The sequence below is a fragment of the Alosa alosa genome, chromosome 11, assembly GCF_017589495.1.
Source record: "Alosa alosa isolate M-15738 ecotype Scorff River chromosome 11, AALO_Geno_1.1, whole genome shotgun sequence".
NCBI classification, from domain to species: domain Eukaryota; kingdom Metazoa; phylum Chordata; class Actinopteri; order Clupeiformes; family Clupeidae; genus Alosa; species Alosa alosa.
In genome coordinates this window covers 3,552,556-3,565,735 of record NC_063199.1, presented here as the reverse complement: position 1 = coordinate 3,565,735, position 13,180 = coordinate 3,552,556, and the positions used below count along the sequence as shown (strand labels likewise).

The following is a 13,180-nucleotide window of genomic DNA, read 5'->3' as shown; positions in this document are numbered from 1 at the left end:
GAATAGCGTATTAATAATGGGCTAGCGCGTCCTCCTATTTGGGTTGCCAAATTAGCAAAGGCCAACTGTCAGCTGTCAGTTGTAGTCATGAACGCCTACGAGAGGTAGGCAAATTTCCAAAATTAAAACAAGAAACAAATTAAGTGGACATCGGAGGAGCTTCCTGAGATGGTGACGTCTTCGTCAAACGAAGAATATCAAGTCTGACGCAGAGCTGGCCTATTCTCCACAACAGGTAGGCTAGCCTAGGCTAAACTTCATCTGCATCGCTAACTTCAGCTAAATATGTTACGTTGGTTAGAGAGGTATTTTTTGTTTTCACTGTTTCCGTAATGTGTAGCTGGGTCATGGTTGGAAAAACGTTAAAGCAGCTGCAGGTCAACTAACGTTAGCTAAGTCTTCATTACATCTGGCAACCCAGAAGAGGCTCGCGTCTGGTAGTCTTGAGAACGTTCACCAGTGTTTTGATTTTGGCCTGCAGAACGTTCGGTAACAATCCTACAAATCGCACCTTTAAGCCCCGAATCTTTTTTCAAAAGCCCCGAATCTTTTTTTAGTGTTTTAAATTCCCGGCAACTCTTATTTCCAATATAACTTCCCCTCGGTTTCTCTATAAATGTCACCAAATGCTCTATTACTGAGGAAATATATACCTTATTTTCAAAGCCCAATATTGAAAAATAATTTGACTTGCTACACGATCTATGCCAGGTCTCTGGGCTATGGTGATTTCAATGGTTAGATTGATTTGTTTAGATCCAGTGAAAATGCTGCCTTGACAACGCTACGTCATGGCTTCGGTGTTCCAAAAAGCCTCTGTCAGAAGTCTGTCACTTTTACAGTCTGTGATAAAACACTTTGTGTACATGTTGTTGAAACGTTATGGATATTAGAAAGTTTTTCAAAAGACCACCCAGCTCCGTTCAAGCAACAGCATCGCCCAGTGAACTGAAGGATGGTGTTGTTTCAGGTTGGTGATTTCACGTTAAGAGCTTTCTGTCAGTTAGGCAGGCTAACGTTAGGCTACTTGGCTAGCTCCCTAAATGCTTAACGTTAACTTTAAATGTCCTCGTTCGTCGGCGGAAAAGGCAAATTCAATACTCTCATAGGCTAGCTAAGCCAGCTAAGCCTACTGCAGAATAAGAAATTCCAGCTCCCAAAACAAAGTGATCCTCGCCTTGTAATAAATTAGGCTAGCTTCTACACTGTTTTGAAATGTCAGAAAAAAACCCATTAACAGTTATCTGCCCATGTCAACTTTTCAGTGTCATATGTTGCATAAGCCTACCTTAAAACCTTGTTGATATCCTATCCACCACCACAGATCTTATAATCCAAGAATCCACATAAATATAAAAGTCATGTTATGTTGTTTTGGCTGCCTAACTAATTATTAACTAAAAAAAAAAAACATTACAATGATATATCAGGGCTCTACAGTGCGCCCATTTCACTCGCACATGCGAGTAAAAATGATGGCGTGCGAGTGCAAAAAATATTTAGGCGCACTGGTGCGAATGACTTCTAACCATGTCAATGTTTGTCTACAACAGTGTTTCTCAAACTTTTTCAGACCAAGGACCACTTAACTAATAAAACAAAAATCACGGACCACCTACCTAAACAAACAACAAAAAAACAGCAGTAGCCTATATTACACAATAGGTCTACTGAACCACCTTGCTTATTGTCTTTGCACCTTGCTTATTGTGTCAGAGGACTCATAAGATTTAATGTGTTGTAGCTTACATAGACAGTGTTGCAGAACTGTTTGGATCTACATACAAATTGGTTCAATATTGCAAACAACTCATCTGTATTATATTTTACCATGTCTGCTCGCGGACCACTTTGGATAGCTTGCGGACCACCAGTGGTCCCCGGACCACACTTTGAGAAACACTGGTCTACAAAATACACTGCAACATCGAGAAACATGTGCAAACCATAGAATCACGTCGCGAATGCAGCATAAAAACTACACCTCCCATGAACGTTAGCAATTTATCCTTGTGACTCGCTAGTAGTCGCTTCTATCAAATCCAAGAGCGCGCAGAAAAAGCAGAAAGTTAGACTAGCCAGCCAAGATGCAAAGATTGAAAACATTAGTTATTCTATCCACCGAATTCATCGGATATAGGAGGAACAGGATGAGATTCTGAGAATGCAGTGAGAGAAGAAAAGGTAACCTAACATGCCTTTTATCCCAGTTGACGTATTGGCTGCAATATGCTAAATATAGCTGTAGCGAACAGGCACAAAAGTAGCCTCCCGTTTAATTCAAAGGTAGAACGCTACTGACAACTCCAGGCTTCCACGCATGCTTGTTTGTTTACACCGAATACAAGCTGAAGTGCAAAACGAAAGTAGGCCTAACGTTTGCCTACTGCCCCATCAATGCAGATATTTAAAAAAAAAAGGAAAATATATAATATATATATATATATATATATATATATATATATATATATATATGATAGCCTATGTTGGGTTTTGTGGAAGAGAAAATGGACTGTTTTAGTAGTAGTATTAGGCAATATGCAGTCAGATAGGTCACCATGGGCATATTTGGATTAGCTACAGATGGATTCACAAATAAATAAATTAGCCTACATTTGGCAGTATACTTAATATACAGGCTAAATGCAAATATGGCAATGTATTATATTATTTTACATTAACAAAATGTAGGAAAATAGAACAGACTGAAAATAAAGTAGGCACTGATCTTTAAAATCCTGTTTCCTGTAGCCTAAATGTTGTCAGTCATTCTTAATATTAGCAATTGGTGCACTGTCATGTTTAACTGTTAGCTGCAGTGTAATGTTAGATTAAGTGTAAGTTAACTTACACATAATTGGACTGTGCGCCCAAATTTTTGTCTGTGCTCCTAAGTTTTTTAACTTGGGCGCACAAGTGCTCCTGGAAAAAAATGTTAGTGTAGAGCCCTGTATATTGAGAGGAAAGGGCCCTTTCCATAAGTGTGTTAATCAAGCACCATGCAGTCTGCATTCATAATCTAGGTGCTTGATTTTATGCACCTGTGTAAAGGGGCCTGATGAAACCTATGAATAATCTTGCTAAATTACAAAATTAATATAATTTAGAAACGCCTATGTCAAGATGATAATGCATTCCTTCTAAAATACCCTTGTATCATGATGACTGGCCATACTGTAATTATATCATAATATTATGTATATTATAGTATAAGATATTCTATATATTTGTCACACAGATGAGATCAGGGAAGAGGAAGAAGGAGAATAGCAATAATAAACAATAATGTCATATCAAACAATAGCCTAATGAAAATAAACAAATACTATAATATACAAACCATAAGAAACGCTTAATTAACTAAGTACATGCTAAACAGATATGAACAGATATTGCCTCTTGAAAGACCCAAAACTATAATTTTGTGTCACAGTGTAGTGCCAGTCAGATACCTTGAATCTGTTGAATGTTAGTTTCACATTTTTTAAGTCTCAATGTGTCCATTAGTTTACACAAAATTCACTAAAAGTCATTATTTAGCCAAATAACTTTCAGTGTCCCCCAAGGGACGGTTACCCCCTCCCCCACCTCCCCCAACATTCTAAATCAATTGTATGCACCATATTGCTATGTAGCATAGTAATGTTATACACCATTTCAAAGCTTTGACTCTTGGGAATCCAAAAATGACATCTTTTTTTCATGTACAATCTGTATAGTGCTTTACATTCTCAGATTAATTTGATTATGTCTCAATTAAATTTGATCCAAAATGCCCCCCTCCCCCTCCTCCGCTTTTGGTGATACCCTGACTTCTGGCTGCAGTGTAGCTGCAGCACAATAAGTAGATGCCTCATATTGGGTACTGAAATATTGAATCTTCATGTTGTATTATCCAATATTAGTTGTACAGATGTATAGTCTATCTTATACACACTCATTGAACCAACAAAGTAAATGCAAAAATAGAGACTTTTTTTGTAATTATTCCATATTTTGTGTAGTCAGTCTATATCAGAACAACTGACATACAATCTAAATAGTCCACAAGAAACCTCAAAGTGTTACCTTTCATTTGAGACCAGGATTATGCTTCTACACAAAGGGGTTCATGTGCATTTGATTGTCAGTATGCATTTTGGATAACAAAAAGTCCTATGGGGAGTATCCATAGGCATTTTACAAAACGCATGGGCATACCTTGGCAAATAATCCAATAAAATAGTCTAAAGCACTCATATTTTCATTCTATATTGATCAACTTTTGCACACAGCTGGTTGCTAGGGCTTAGTTGTGTTTCTAAGTGACCTAGAGGGCTGAAATGTGGTCAGTTCAGAGATGCTTGTAATCCGGCAGAAAGAAAAAACTATATTCTAGCCTCTGTAGCTCTTTGTCAGTACATCACACAGTTATCTTGACTGCTTCCTACGAAAGCTACAGGTTCTCAGCTTTCTATAGAGGTCCAGCACTTGATGGTTGACCCCAAAAGAGGTGGGAACAATGCCCTTGTAAATAGGCACAGTGCAATTTCAGGCAAAAAAAAACTTGACATTTTTACTGAGAACTATGTAGTTAGGGGGTTATTTAAAAAAAAATTAAATGGGCTAAGTCCCGAATGTTTACAATGTCTGGCTCCGCCCCTGACACACACACACACACACACACACACACACATATATATATATATATATATATATATATATATATATATATATATATATATATATATATATATATATATATATATATATATATATATATATGTATACACAGAGAGAGAGAGAGAGAGAGAGCAATACAGAACAGGTTGTCGGTCTGAACTGAAGTTAGTGCTGCATGTAAACACACACTTGTCACGCTACATTTATATGTGTATGTATGTGTATGTATGTATATATATTTATACAGAGAGAGAGAGAGAGGACAATACAGAAGAGTTTTTGCTGTATGTAAACACACTTGTCACGCTTGTATTCTTGTAACAGCTGTGCTGCTACAACCATGTTACTCTTTGATACAGTGGAATAAACGTATTAAGTGTACCAGTTAATTACTTACATGTACATATGACATGTATGTTGTGTCTTCGATGTCTTGGAACATGTCTACTAATTCACTACATCAACTGTGTTGGTACACACTTATTGCTCTTTGATACAGTGGCATAAGTACTAAGTACTTGGGCAATTCCATGGAAAATTAAGTTTTTTCTAACATCCATAACGCCAATAAAATGTGATGGTATGGTATGATGTGAATGATTACATGAAATTTAAGCATTTGCTATTTTTGGCTGAAGAATGTACATGAGAAAAAATGCACAAAAAATGAATAGTAACATTCACATCATACAAATGCCAAGGCATTTCACTGGCGTTATGGATGTGACAAAAAGTCCATTTTCCGTGGAATTGCCCACTTACAATTACATACTACATTACATGTTGTGTCATTGGTGTCTTGGAACATGTCTGCCATTACCCTACATACTGTAGTACATGTATCAACTGTGTTATTTATTACTCTTTTGATACAGTGGAATAAACCCATTCAAATAAAGTGTACCAGTTAAGTACTTACATGTACATATTATATACATCCTGTCAATGATGTCACGCATCCTGTAATTGATGTGTTGAAACGTGTCTGCTGTTACACCACATAGTACATGTGAATTAATAGCGTATCATGTATCATGCAAAGTTGTAGTGGAAGGATGGAAGTCACTCAAACTTGCCCGCCAGATGCAAAACTGGCTGAGTTGTAACCAAAAAACCTAGCCCTTTAATTAAACCAGAGATGAGGGAGCTATGCTCACAGTGCCAGGAGTTCATGAGATTTATAGACAGCTTTGACTCAAAGCAAAACCACTTGTCTATCTCACTCCCTCTCTCTTCCTGTCTCCCTCACTCTCTTTTATCTTTCCTTCTCCTCTCCCCCCTCCTCTCAGATGATAACGTGTTGACTCGTGATGAGCAGATCATCCTGGGTGTGCTGTTGTCCTTCTTCCTGGCCTTGTTCCTCATCCTCCTCATCTATGCCTCAGTGCGGTGAATCTAAAAGCACATCCTCAAGGCTTTTGTTTGTACACAAATAATGTCATCCAAGATGTGTATGATAACATGGAAAAGGTACTGGGAAGCAATATGTACTGTAGCTATGTAAAGAAGTTATATGAAAATGTTGTTTTATGAAGCTAAGTGATTGACGTTCAATTTTTATATGATAAAAATGTGAGTGATTGACAGGAACTTTTGTCCTTTCCCAGCATCCACCAAAGGAAGTTGGAGGGCGGGACTTACTCCCCTCGGGAGGCAGAGATTGTCGACACCAAGTTCAAGCTGGACCAGCTCATCGCTGTGGCTGACCTGGAACTCAAGGAGGAAAAGATAAACCGGTGAGAGTGACCTGACCTTTCACCTTTGTGACCCCTGAATCCTATATAGTTCTTAAGCTAAGTGATCTATGTAGTCAATGTATATGTATGACCAATCATGATGGGTCTTTAGTTAAGTACATACATAATTTGAATTTGTCTTTAGCCTTTGACCTTTGAAGTTAAATTTCATAATCAGTCTGACTATAATAGTTTTTTTTTATGTCCAACCAGAGCCTACATTTACAAATAGAAAGTGGTGACAAAGATGCCATTCTACCATGTTTCTCTTTATTTCTTTCATTCAGGTATTCGTCCTTCTTCTTCCGACGGAAGGAGATATTTGTCATCCAGTAAGTCATCTTGTTTACTGTGTCTTGTGGAGAGTAGTGCTGTCTCTTCCCCATCCCAACTGTCATTTCTTCATGATGTAACTGACTCCAGTCTAGTACATTGATTATTGATGAGTTTGATCATAGATGTCACTCTCTCTCTATCTGGCTGGTGCCAGCAATTAAAATCTGCAGTGTCACTCAGTAGGCCATATCCACAAGACCTCAAATGCCCGTTGGATCACTTTATGAGGTCCTGCCAGTATCTCTATTTATATTTTAAATCTTGTTAACATCTTCTTACATTGTCATTGACCATAAACTGGTGATGTGTTAGATAGACCAGACCTGTATGTGGAGCCTATATTACATATTGACATTCCAGATGTTTTTATTTAATTTAAATTGACCATGTTTGACTTCTCATGTTACCCATATCTATACACATTTCAGGCTTCTCAGTTATAGAAAGTCTCTCAAGTAAGTGGTGTGTGTTTAGGTCTGTGTGTATTTATATGTGTGTAGATTTAGGCCATTTTGTAGATTGATTAGCAGATTGCTGTAGATCCTATCATGTTTTTTTTCTCTCTTTTTTGCATGTATATGTGTGTGTGTGTGTGTGTGTGTGTGTGTGTGTGTGTGTGTGTTTGTGTGTGTCTGAGAGCATGTTTACTGTAGCCTATTGCTTGAGCCTCATGTTTATTCCTGGTCATCATGAAGAGTGAAGTGTGCTTAGATGACCTTGATTGTTTCCACAGAAACATGATAGCCATTGTAATTCTTGACAGCAACCTGAGATAGCCCCTCCACACACACACACATGCTCCTCACCCCCACCCCGATTTCTCTCTCAGGCCGGTCACCAAGAAGGGCTTCCTTCAGCACGTGGAGGACTTGTGTGCCAACGACAATGCCAAGTTCCAGGAGGAGTTCTCAGTAAGTGAGGAAGAGCTCTGATTGGCTCTCGGTTCTCCTGGTGTCCTCTGATTGGTCCCTTGTTTTGTTGTGTTTTAAATGATGAGTGGTACCTGGGGCCTGTACCATGAAGGGAGCTTAACCTACCCAGATGTAACCCAGGGTTACTTTGTTAAACCAGGGTTGACAAAACCTGGTTATCTTAAGTGGTGTTAATCGGTACTACGATGCTGATTATGAAGTTGATTTGTTGAGCCGGGGTTAACCTGTGCGCGTTCACATAAAAGGGGCGGGGTGCAGCGCAAGTCACCACTTTCAATGATGAAGCGATCACCTTATTTTACGGATGAGGAATGCACAATTATTATGACAAGTTATGAGGAATTAAAACCCACTCTACGACAAAAATCAAATACGTCGGCAGTGAGCAAAGCAAGGCTGTTGGCAACGTATTACAGATCGGGTAGCCTAAATGCCTAAAAGTAAAGTTTTATTCCCACATGTTCTTCAAATATGTGTTACGGAGGATTAGTAGCTTGCGGAATGTCTGAAATGAGTTGAAATAATTAAATAGCCTAATTTGAGTTCATAGAAAGGCCTACAGATGCAACCCAATTCAGAAGTGGGCATATAGATTACAGTAATAAGGATAATTGAATGTTTAAGTAGCCCCCATTGACTGATTTAGTGTATGCCTAATCCTGTGAACATTTCAGATGCAACACCATTGCCAAACGCACATGGCAGCAGGTGAAAATGAAACACAAAAACATTATTCAGAATAGTAGGTTTATATAGTTATAGCTTGCATTAATATTTCTTAATTATGAAAACATGTAGGCCTAGCTTATAGCCTTCACTTGGCCTCTGTTTTACAGCTAACAAGAAAAAGGGGTCTTTGAACACTACTGTAGGAGGAAAGGCACCATAGTGTTTTACAGTAGCAGAGGAGTTGGCCATCGCAAATAATAGTGGAAGGCCGATTATGGAGGGGGTTGAGGGAGGCATTCGGTCAGATTCTGGTGCTGTGGAAATGTGTAGCCTTCATGTGCAGGGTACAGTAATATGACATTCAATTCCACAAGTTTGTTAAAATTGTGATTTTTATTTATTAGGCCTACTGTTGGCTATGTCCGATTTATTTTAGGCTATTCTTGCTCAGATGTTCAGCATACTGTAGGCCTATGTCCGATTTATTTTCGGACATACAGTATTCTTGCATCACCGATTGAATACATGAATGTCCACGTCACGGGCATTGCTATGAGACGTCTTCCTAGATCATCTGACAAAGATAGCGAATTCCCTCGGCTGACAATCTATATCTTCATAGAGAATATCGTCCGGGTAGGCTATATATATTTTCTGGCTGTCTCTAAAACCCTAAGCCTGTGAAGAGAGTCCCTCACGATTTAAACTCCAATGTCGTATGGATCATCCAGGCGCCGACATGTCTCTCGGGAGAAATTGTTAGTGGAGGGGTGGTAGCCTACTTATAAAGGGTGTGGTTAACGGAAACCTCGGGTTAACCAAGAACATAACCTGGTCGGAGCAGGTTTGAGATGCAGCGTAAATTGCCATGGCAGCATACCTCGGTTAAAACCTATCCACCTTTCGTAGTACGGGTTAATCGGGAAGTTACGCCACACGTGATCAAGTTACTCTCGAAGTTACCCAGATAAGTCAGAAACCCCGCTTCGTAGTACAGGCCCCTGCTGCTTGTTGCCATCGGATAACAACACTGTCTTGTGCACTGTGATTGGTCAGGAGCTTCCCAAGCTGTTACCAGACTTGGCAACATCAGATGCCAATCTGCCCTGGAACCGTTCCAAGAACCGTTTCACCAATGTCAAGCCCTGTATGTAACACACACATAAGCACGCAGACACACACACACACACACACACACACACACACACACAAACCTCTTTTTGATTGTCTAGACAACAATAACTGAGTGAAGCTGCTGTCTGAGCCTGGCATTCCTGGATCTGACTACATCAATGCCAGCTTCATCTCAGTCAGCAGGTGGAAGGAATGAGTGTGTAATGTGTTGTGTTTCCTTCTCTGCAGGGCTTAAAGCAATGAACATTGCTGTGCCTGAAACTATCAGACATTTATGAGGACGTTCATCCCTGAATTCAGGTACAGTGCCTGAACACTTTAGGCCCTGTCTCTGTCTTCCTTTGGTCTTTGTCAGGGAATTCGTATCTGAGTTCAAATGTATTTGTAGGTGTATATGAGTGTGTACTTGTGTGTGCGCTGATGTGTATTTGTGTGTGTGTGTGTATGTGTAGGGGTACCTATGTCCCAATGAGTTCATAGCGACTCAGGGCACTGTGGACGGGTATGTGTTCACACACACACACACAATGTTCGCACCTATTACCAATCACAGTTATCAACTTATATTAGAGCCATAGGGAGAATTCTCCTAATATTTATAATGTATAACTGTATAATTGTGTGTGTGTGTGTGTGTGTGTGTGTGTGTGTGTGTGACAGATTCGTTGTCATCAGTACTGGCCGGAGGATAATAAGTAACAGTGTTTGGGGACATTGTCATCACCAAACTCACCGAAGACGTGTACCCGGACTGGACTGTCAGAGCACTGAGAGTGGAGAGGGTAACACACACACACACACACAGACACACATGCAGACATAGACATAGACACAGACACACACACAAACTAACACATAACAAACTAGCACATGCAGACACACATACCTAAACTTATTCACACACTCTTGAATTTATCTTCATAATTGGTCTGTTCTTTTGCTAAGTGGAATGGAGTGTTAGGCATAAAAATATGTTCCCCCTACCATTTAATTAGGGTAGTGTATTACCACTTAATTAGCCTAGTAAGACAGCCTCCACTTAGGGTTCCCATGGGTACCTGAAATCCTTGAAAGTTTGTGAATCTGAAAAAAGGCCCTGGAAAGTTTTTGAAAATAGATACAGGTCCTTGACAGTGCTTGAATTTATTTTGTGCAAGAAGTTTTTGAAAAATGTTTTCCATACGATTCCCTCCGCTATGCGTCTCTATTATTTCGCCACCACTTTCATATGCATAGGTTGCCTGATTGACGTTGGTTACCCACCGTGGTGTAGTGCGGATTTTTGAAGCGGCAGGGTGCTATTTTAATGACGTCACTGCAAAAAAACTGTCACACTCACACCTCCACATACAATGGTGTGTAAGGCCAAAACCAAATTGTTACCAGCTTTCGTGAACGTGAAAATTCAGGAATCCACTCTAATTTGGATTAGCTTCAAAATGTAATGTCTTCACCCATACTACACTTTTCCACCAAATGTTAGGAATATCAAACATTAGGTTCTTGAATTTGAGGGGTATTGAACCAGGAAAGTCCTTGAATTTGGAGTTACCCAAGGTTTAGGAACCCTGCCCACTGGTATTCAAACAGCACAGAGACTATATGACAGGGCAACAACACCTACACCACACACACTTCTCTGTCCTTCATCTGTGCTGGGTTTGTTTCTGCATGTCCACTCAGCATGGAGACTACATGGTAGTGCATCACTTTAACTACACCTCGTGGCCAGAGCACGGCGTACCAGAGTCCAGCACCACGCTCATCCAGTTTGTCAAGTCTATCCGCTCCAACCACGGCCATGATAACACCACTATCGTAGTGCACTGCAGGTCAGCCACCCATGCATGTGTGTGTTTGTGTGTTAATCTTTACCAGTACAGATATGTGTGCATAATGTGTGAATGTTTGATGTATAGGCTATGTGTGTGGGTGTATATTTATGTGCATGTGTATGTGTATTGATGTACTTGTGTGTGTGTTTCCTCCAGTGCTGGCGTGGGAAGAACTGGTGTGTTTATAACTCTCAATCACCTGATCCAGCATGCGAGGGACCATGACTTTGTGGATATCTATGGCCTGGTGGCAAAGCTGCGCAGTGAGAGTATGTGCATGGTGCAGAACCTGGTGAGGACACACACAGAGCACATGCTTTCATGTTCTATGACTGTCATATACATAATACGCACACACACATAAACACAAACATCAAACACACACGATGTGCACATTCACAAGCACACTGTCTCACTTTCTTTTTTCTTTTGTGTAGGCCCAGTACATGTTTCTCCACCAGAGCACTTTGGATCTGCTGTCCAGCAAAAGCAACAGTCAGTCCATCTGGTTTGTCAACTATTCCGCTCTGGAAAAGATGGACTCGCTGGATGCCATGGAAGGTAAACCTCCCCACACACAGAATCACCAACACACAACGCACACACAGAAAGACTTCATGTAGGCCTACATCTACATTCTATTTTACATGCTGATATTTGATCATGAATGTAATGGTAATATTGATCATGATCAAAATATTCCACCAAACTTGGAATCACTCATTGTGGCCAACAGAACATGACAGTGGTTTAATTTCCTCTTCCTACCAGGTGATGTTGAGCTGGAGTGGGAGGAGACGACTATGTGATTGGCAGATTGGTGAAGAACTGCTTCTGAAGGGCTATCTTAAAAGGGTGGTTCAGGATTTTGGACATAGGACCTAATTTCCAAGTAAGCAAGTGTGATATTTATCAGGTGCTAGGCTAGCGCAAGTCAACGATATGTGTTAGCCTGCCACTAAAAACAGTCTTACCCACTCCAAAGTACACCCGAGGCAAATTCCAGACAATCGATGTTAACATGCCAGACGCCAAGTAAGTCTAAGGGGCATTCACCAACCAAAGGTAAAAGAGGCAAAGCATGGTCAGAATTAGGCTGGACACCTGAATCTACGGAGTAGACTGGATGTATGAATCAACGTGAGGACTTTCGGACACTGGGGCCAAATACAATGGAGACCACAGCGCTGAAACACACACATACTCATTTAGGTTTGCACAAAGATACTGTCATACAAACAAACCCATACATTGTCTTATGCATGCATGCACACACACACACACATAGGTGACTGTTGGCATAAACACTCTGTGTTGCTGAGGTACATAACTGTGGGTGGAAAATTATGTGTGTGCAGTCAAAATAAATACTTCTTTTATGGGACCACCAGACCATTAAAACCAGTGGTGATATCTCACGATCTGACTTTATGAATATCTGTACCCTCTCTCTCTGATGTCTACTTGTTTTATGTTTTTGTTTTGTAATATAACTTATTAAGCCAAATGACTGCTATATCCCACTGTATGTTGAAGAGGTGGTATCACAGATGTATTTTCCACTGTGTGTGTACATTTTCAGAAGAATCAGTGTTTGTGTTTTGGAAATAAAATCTGTTGTGTTCCTGCACTATCCCGTCTCGTGAGGTCATCTACTGGCCCAGTGTGTCGGGGGGAAGCTGATGCACAGCACGTACTATACAGACATGACACCACAGAGTGAGACAAGTTTACATTTGTACTAAGGTACAACTCACAGACAATATAAATTGTTTATTAAAGAGTACATTTGAAGTACATTCTATAGGTTTATTAGTTGATAATTGAAGGAACAGATATTGGGTTCTGCCCAAAGTCGAGCAACATAAAAATAACG

The 13,180-nt window shown here is 40.0% G+C and overlaps 1 protein-coding gene across 4 annotated transcripts; it reads left to right on the top strand.

Moving 5' to 3' along the window:
• The first annotated feature begins 522 nt into the window (after positions 1–522).
• On the top strand, positions 523–12,934 carry ptprq (protein tyrosine phosphatase receptor type Q). 4 transcript variants are annotated; one of them, XM_048256207.1, is made up of 15 exons: positions 523–970; positions 5,952–6,051; positions 6,270–6,398; positions 6,686–6,730; positions 7,163–7,189; positions 7,564–7,645; positions 9,392–9,482; positions 9,698–9,769; positions 9,922–9,971; positions 10,130–10,251; positions 11,153–11,301; positions 11,461–11,596; positions 11,742–11,865; positions 12,076–12,196; positions 12,290–12,934. In XM_048256207.1, exons 1-8 carry the CDS (start codon positions 883–885, stop codon positions 9,745–9,747), a joined length of 612 nt encoding a protein of 203 aa, XP_048112164.1. In that variant the 5' UTR covers positions 523–882; the 3' UTR covers positions 9,748–9,769; positions 9,922–9,971; positions 10,130–10,251; positions 11,153–11,301; positions 11,461–11,596; positions 11,742–11,865; positions 12,076–12,196; positions 12,290–12,934. The 4 variants fall into 4 exon arrangements, with proteins under 4 accessions (XP_048112164.1, XP_048112161.1, XP_048112165.1 ...); XM_048256204.1 differs by having other exon boundaries at positions 12,076–12,934; XM_048256208.1 differs by lacking the exon at positions 7,163–7,189 and having other exon boundaries at positions 12,076–12,934.
• Positions 12,935–13,180: the final 246 nt, after the last annotated feature.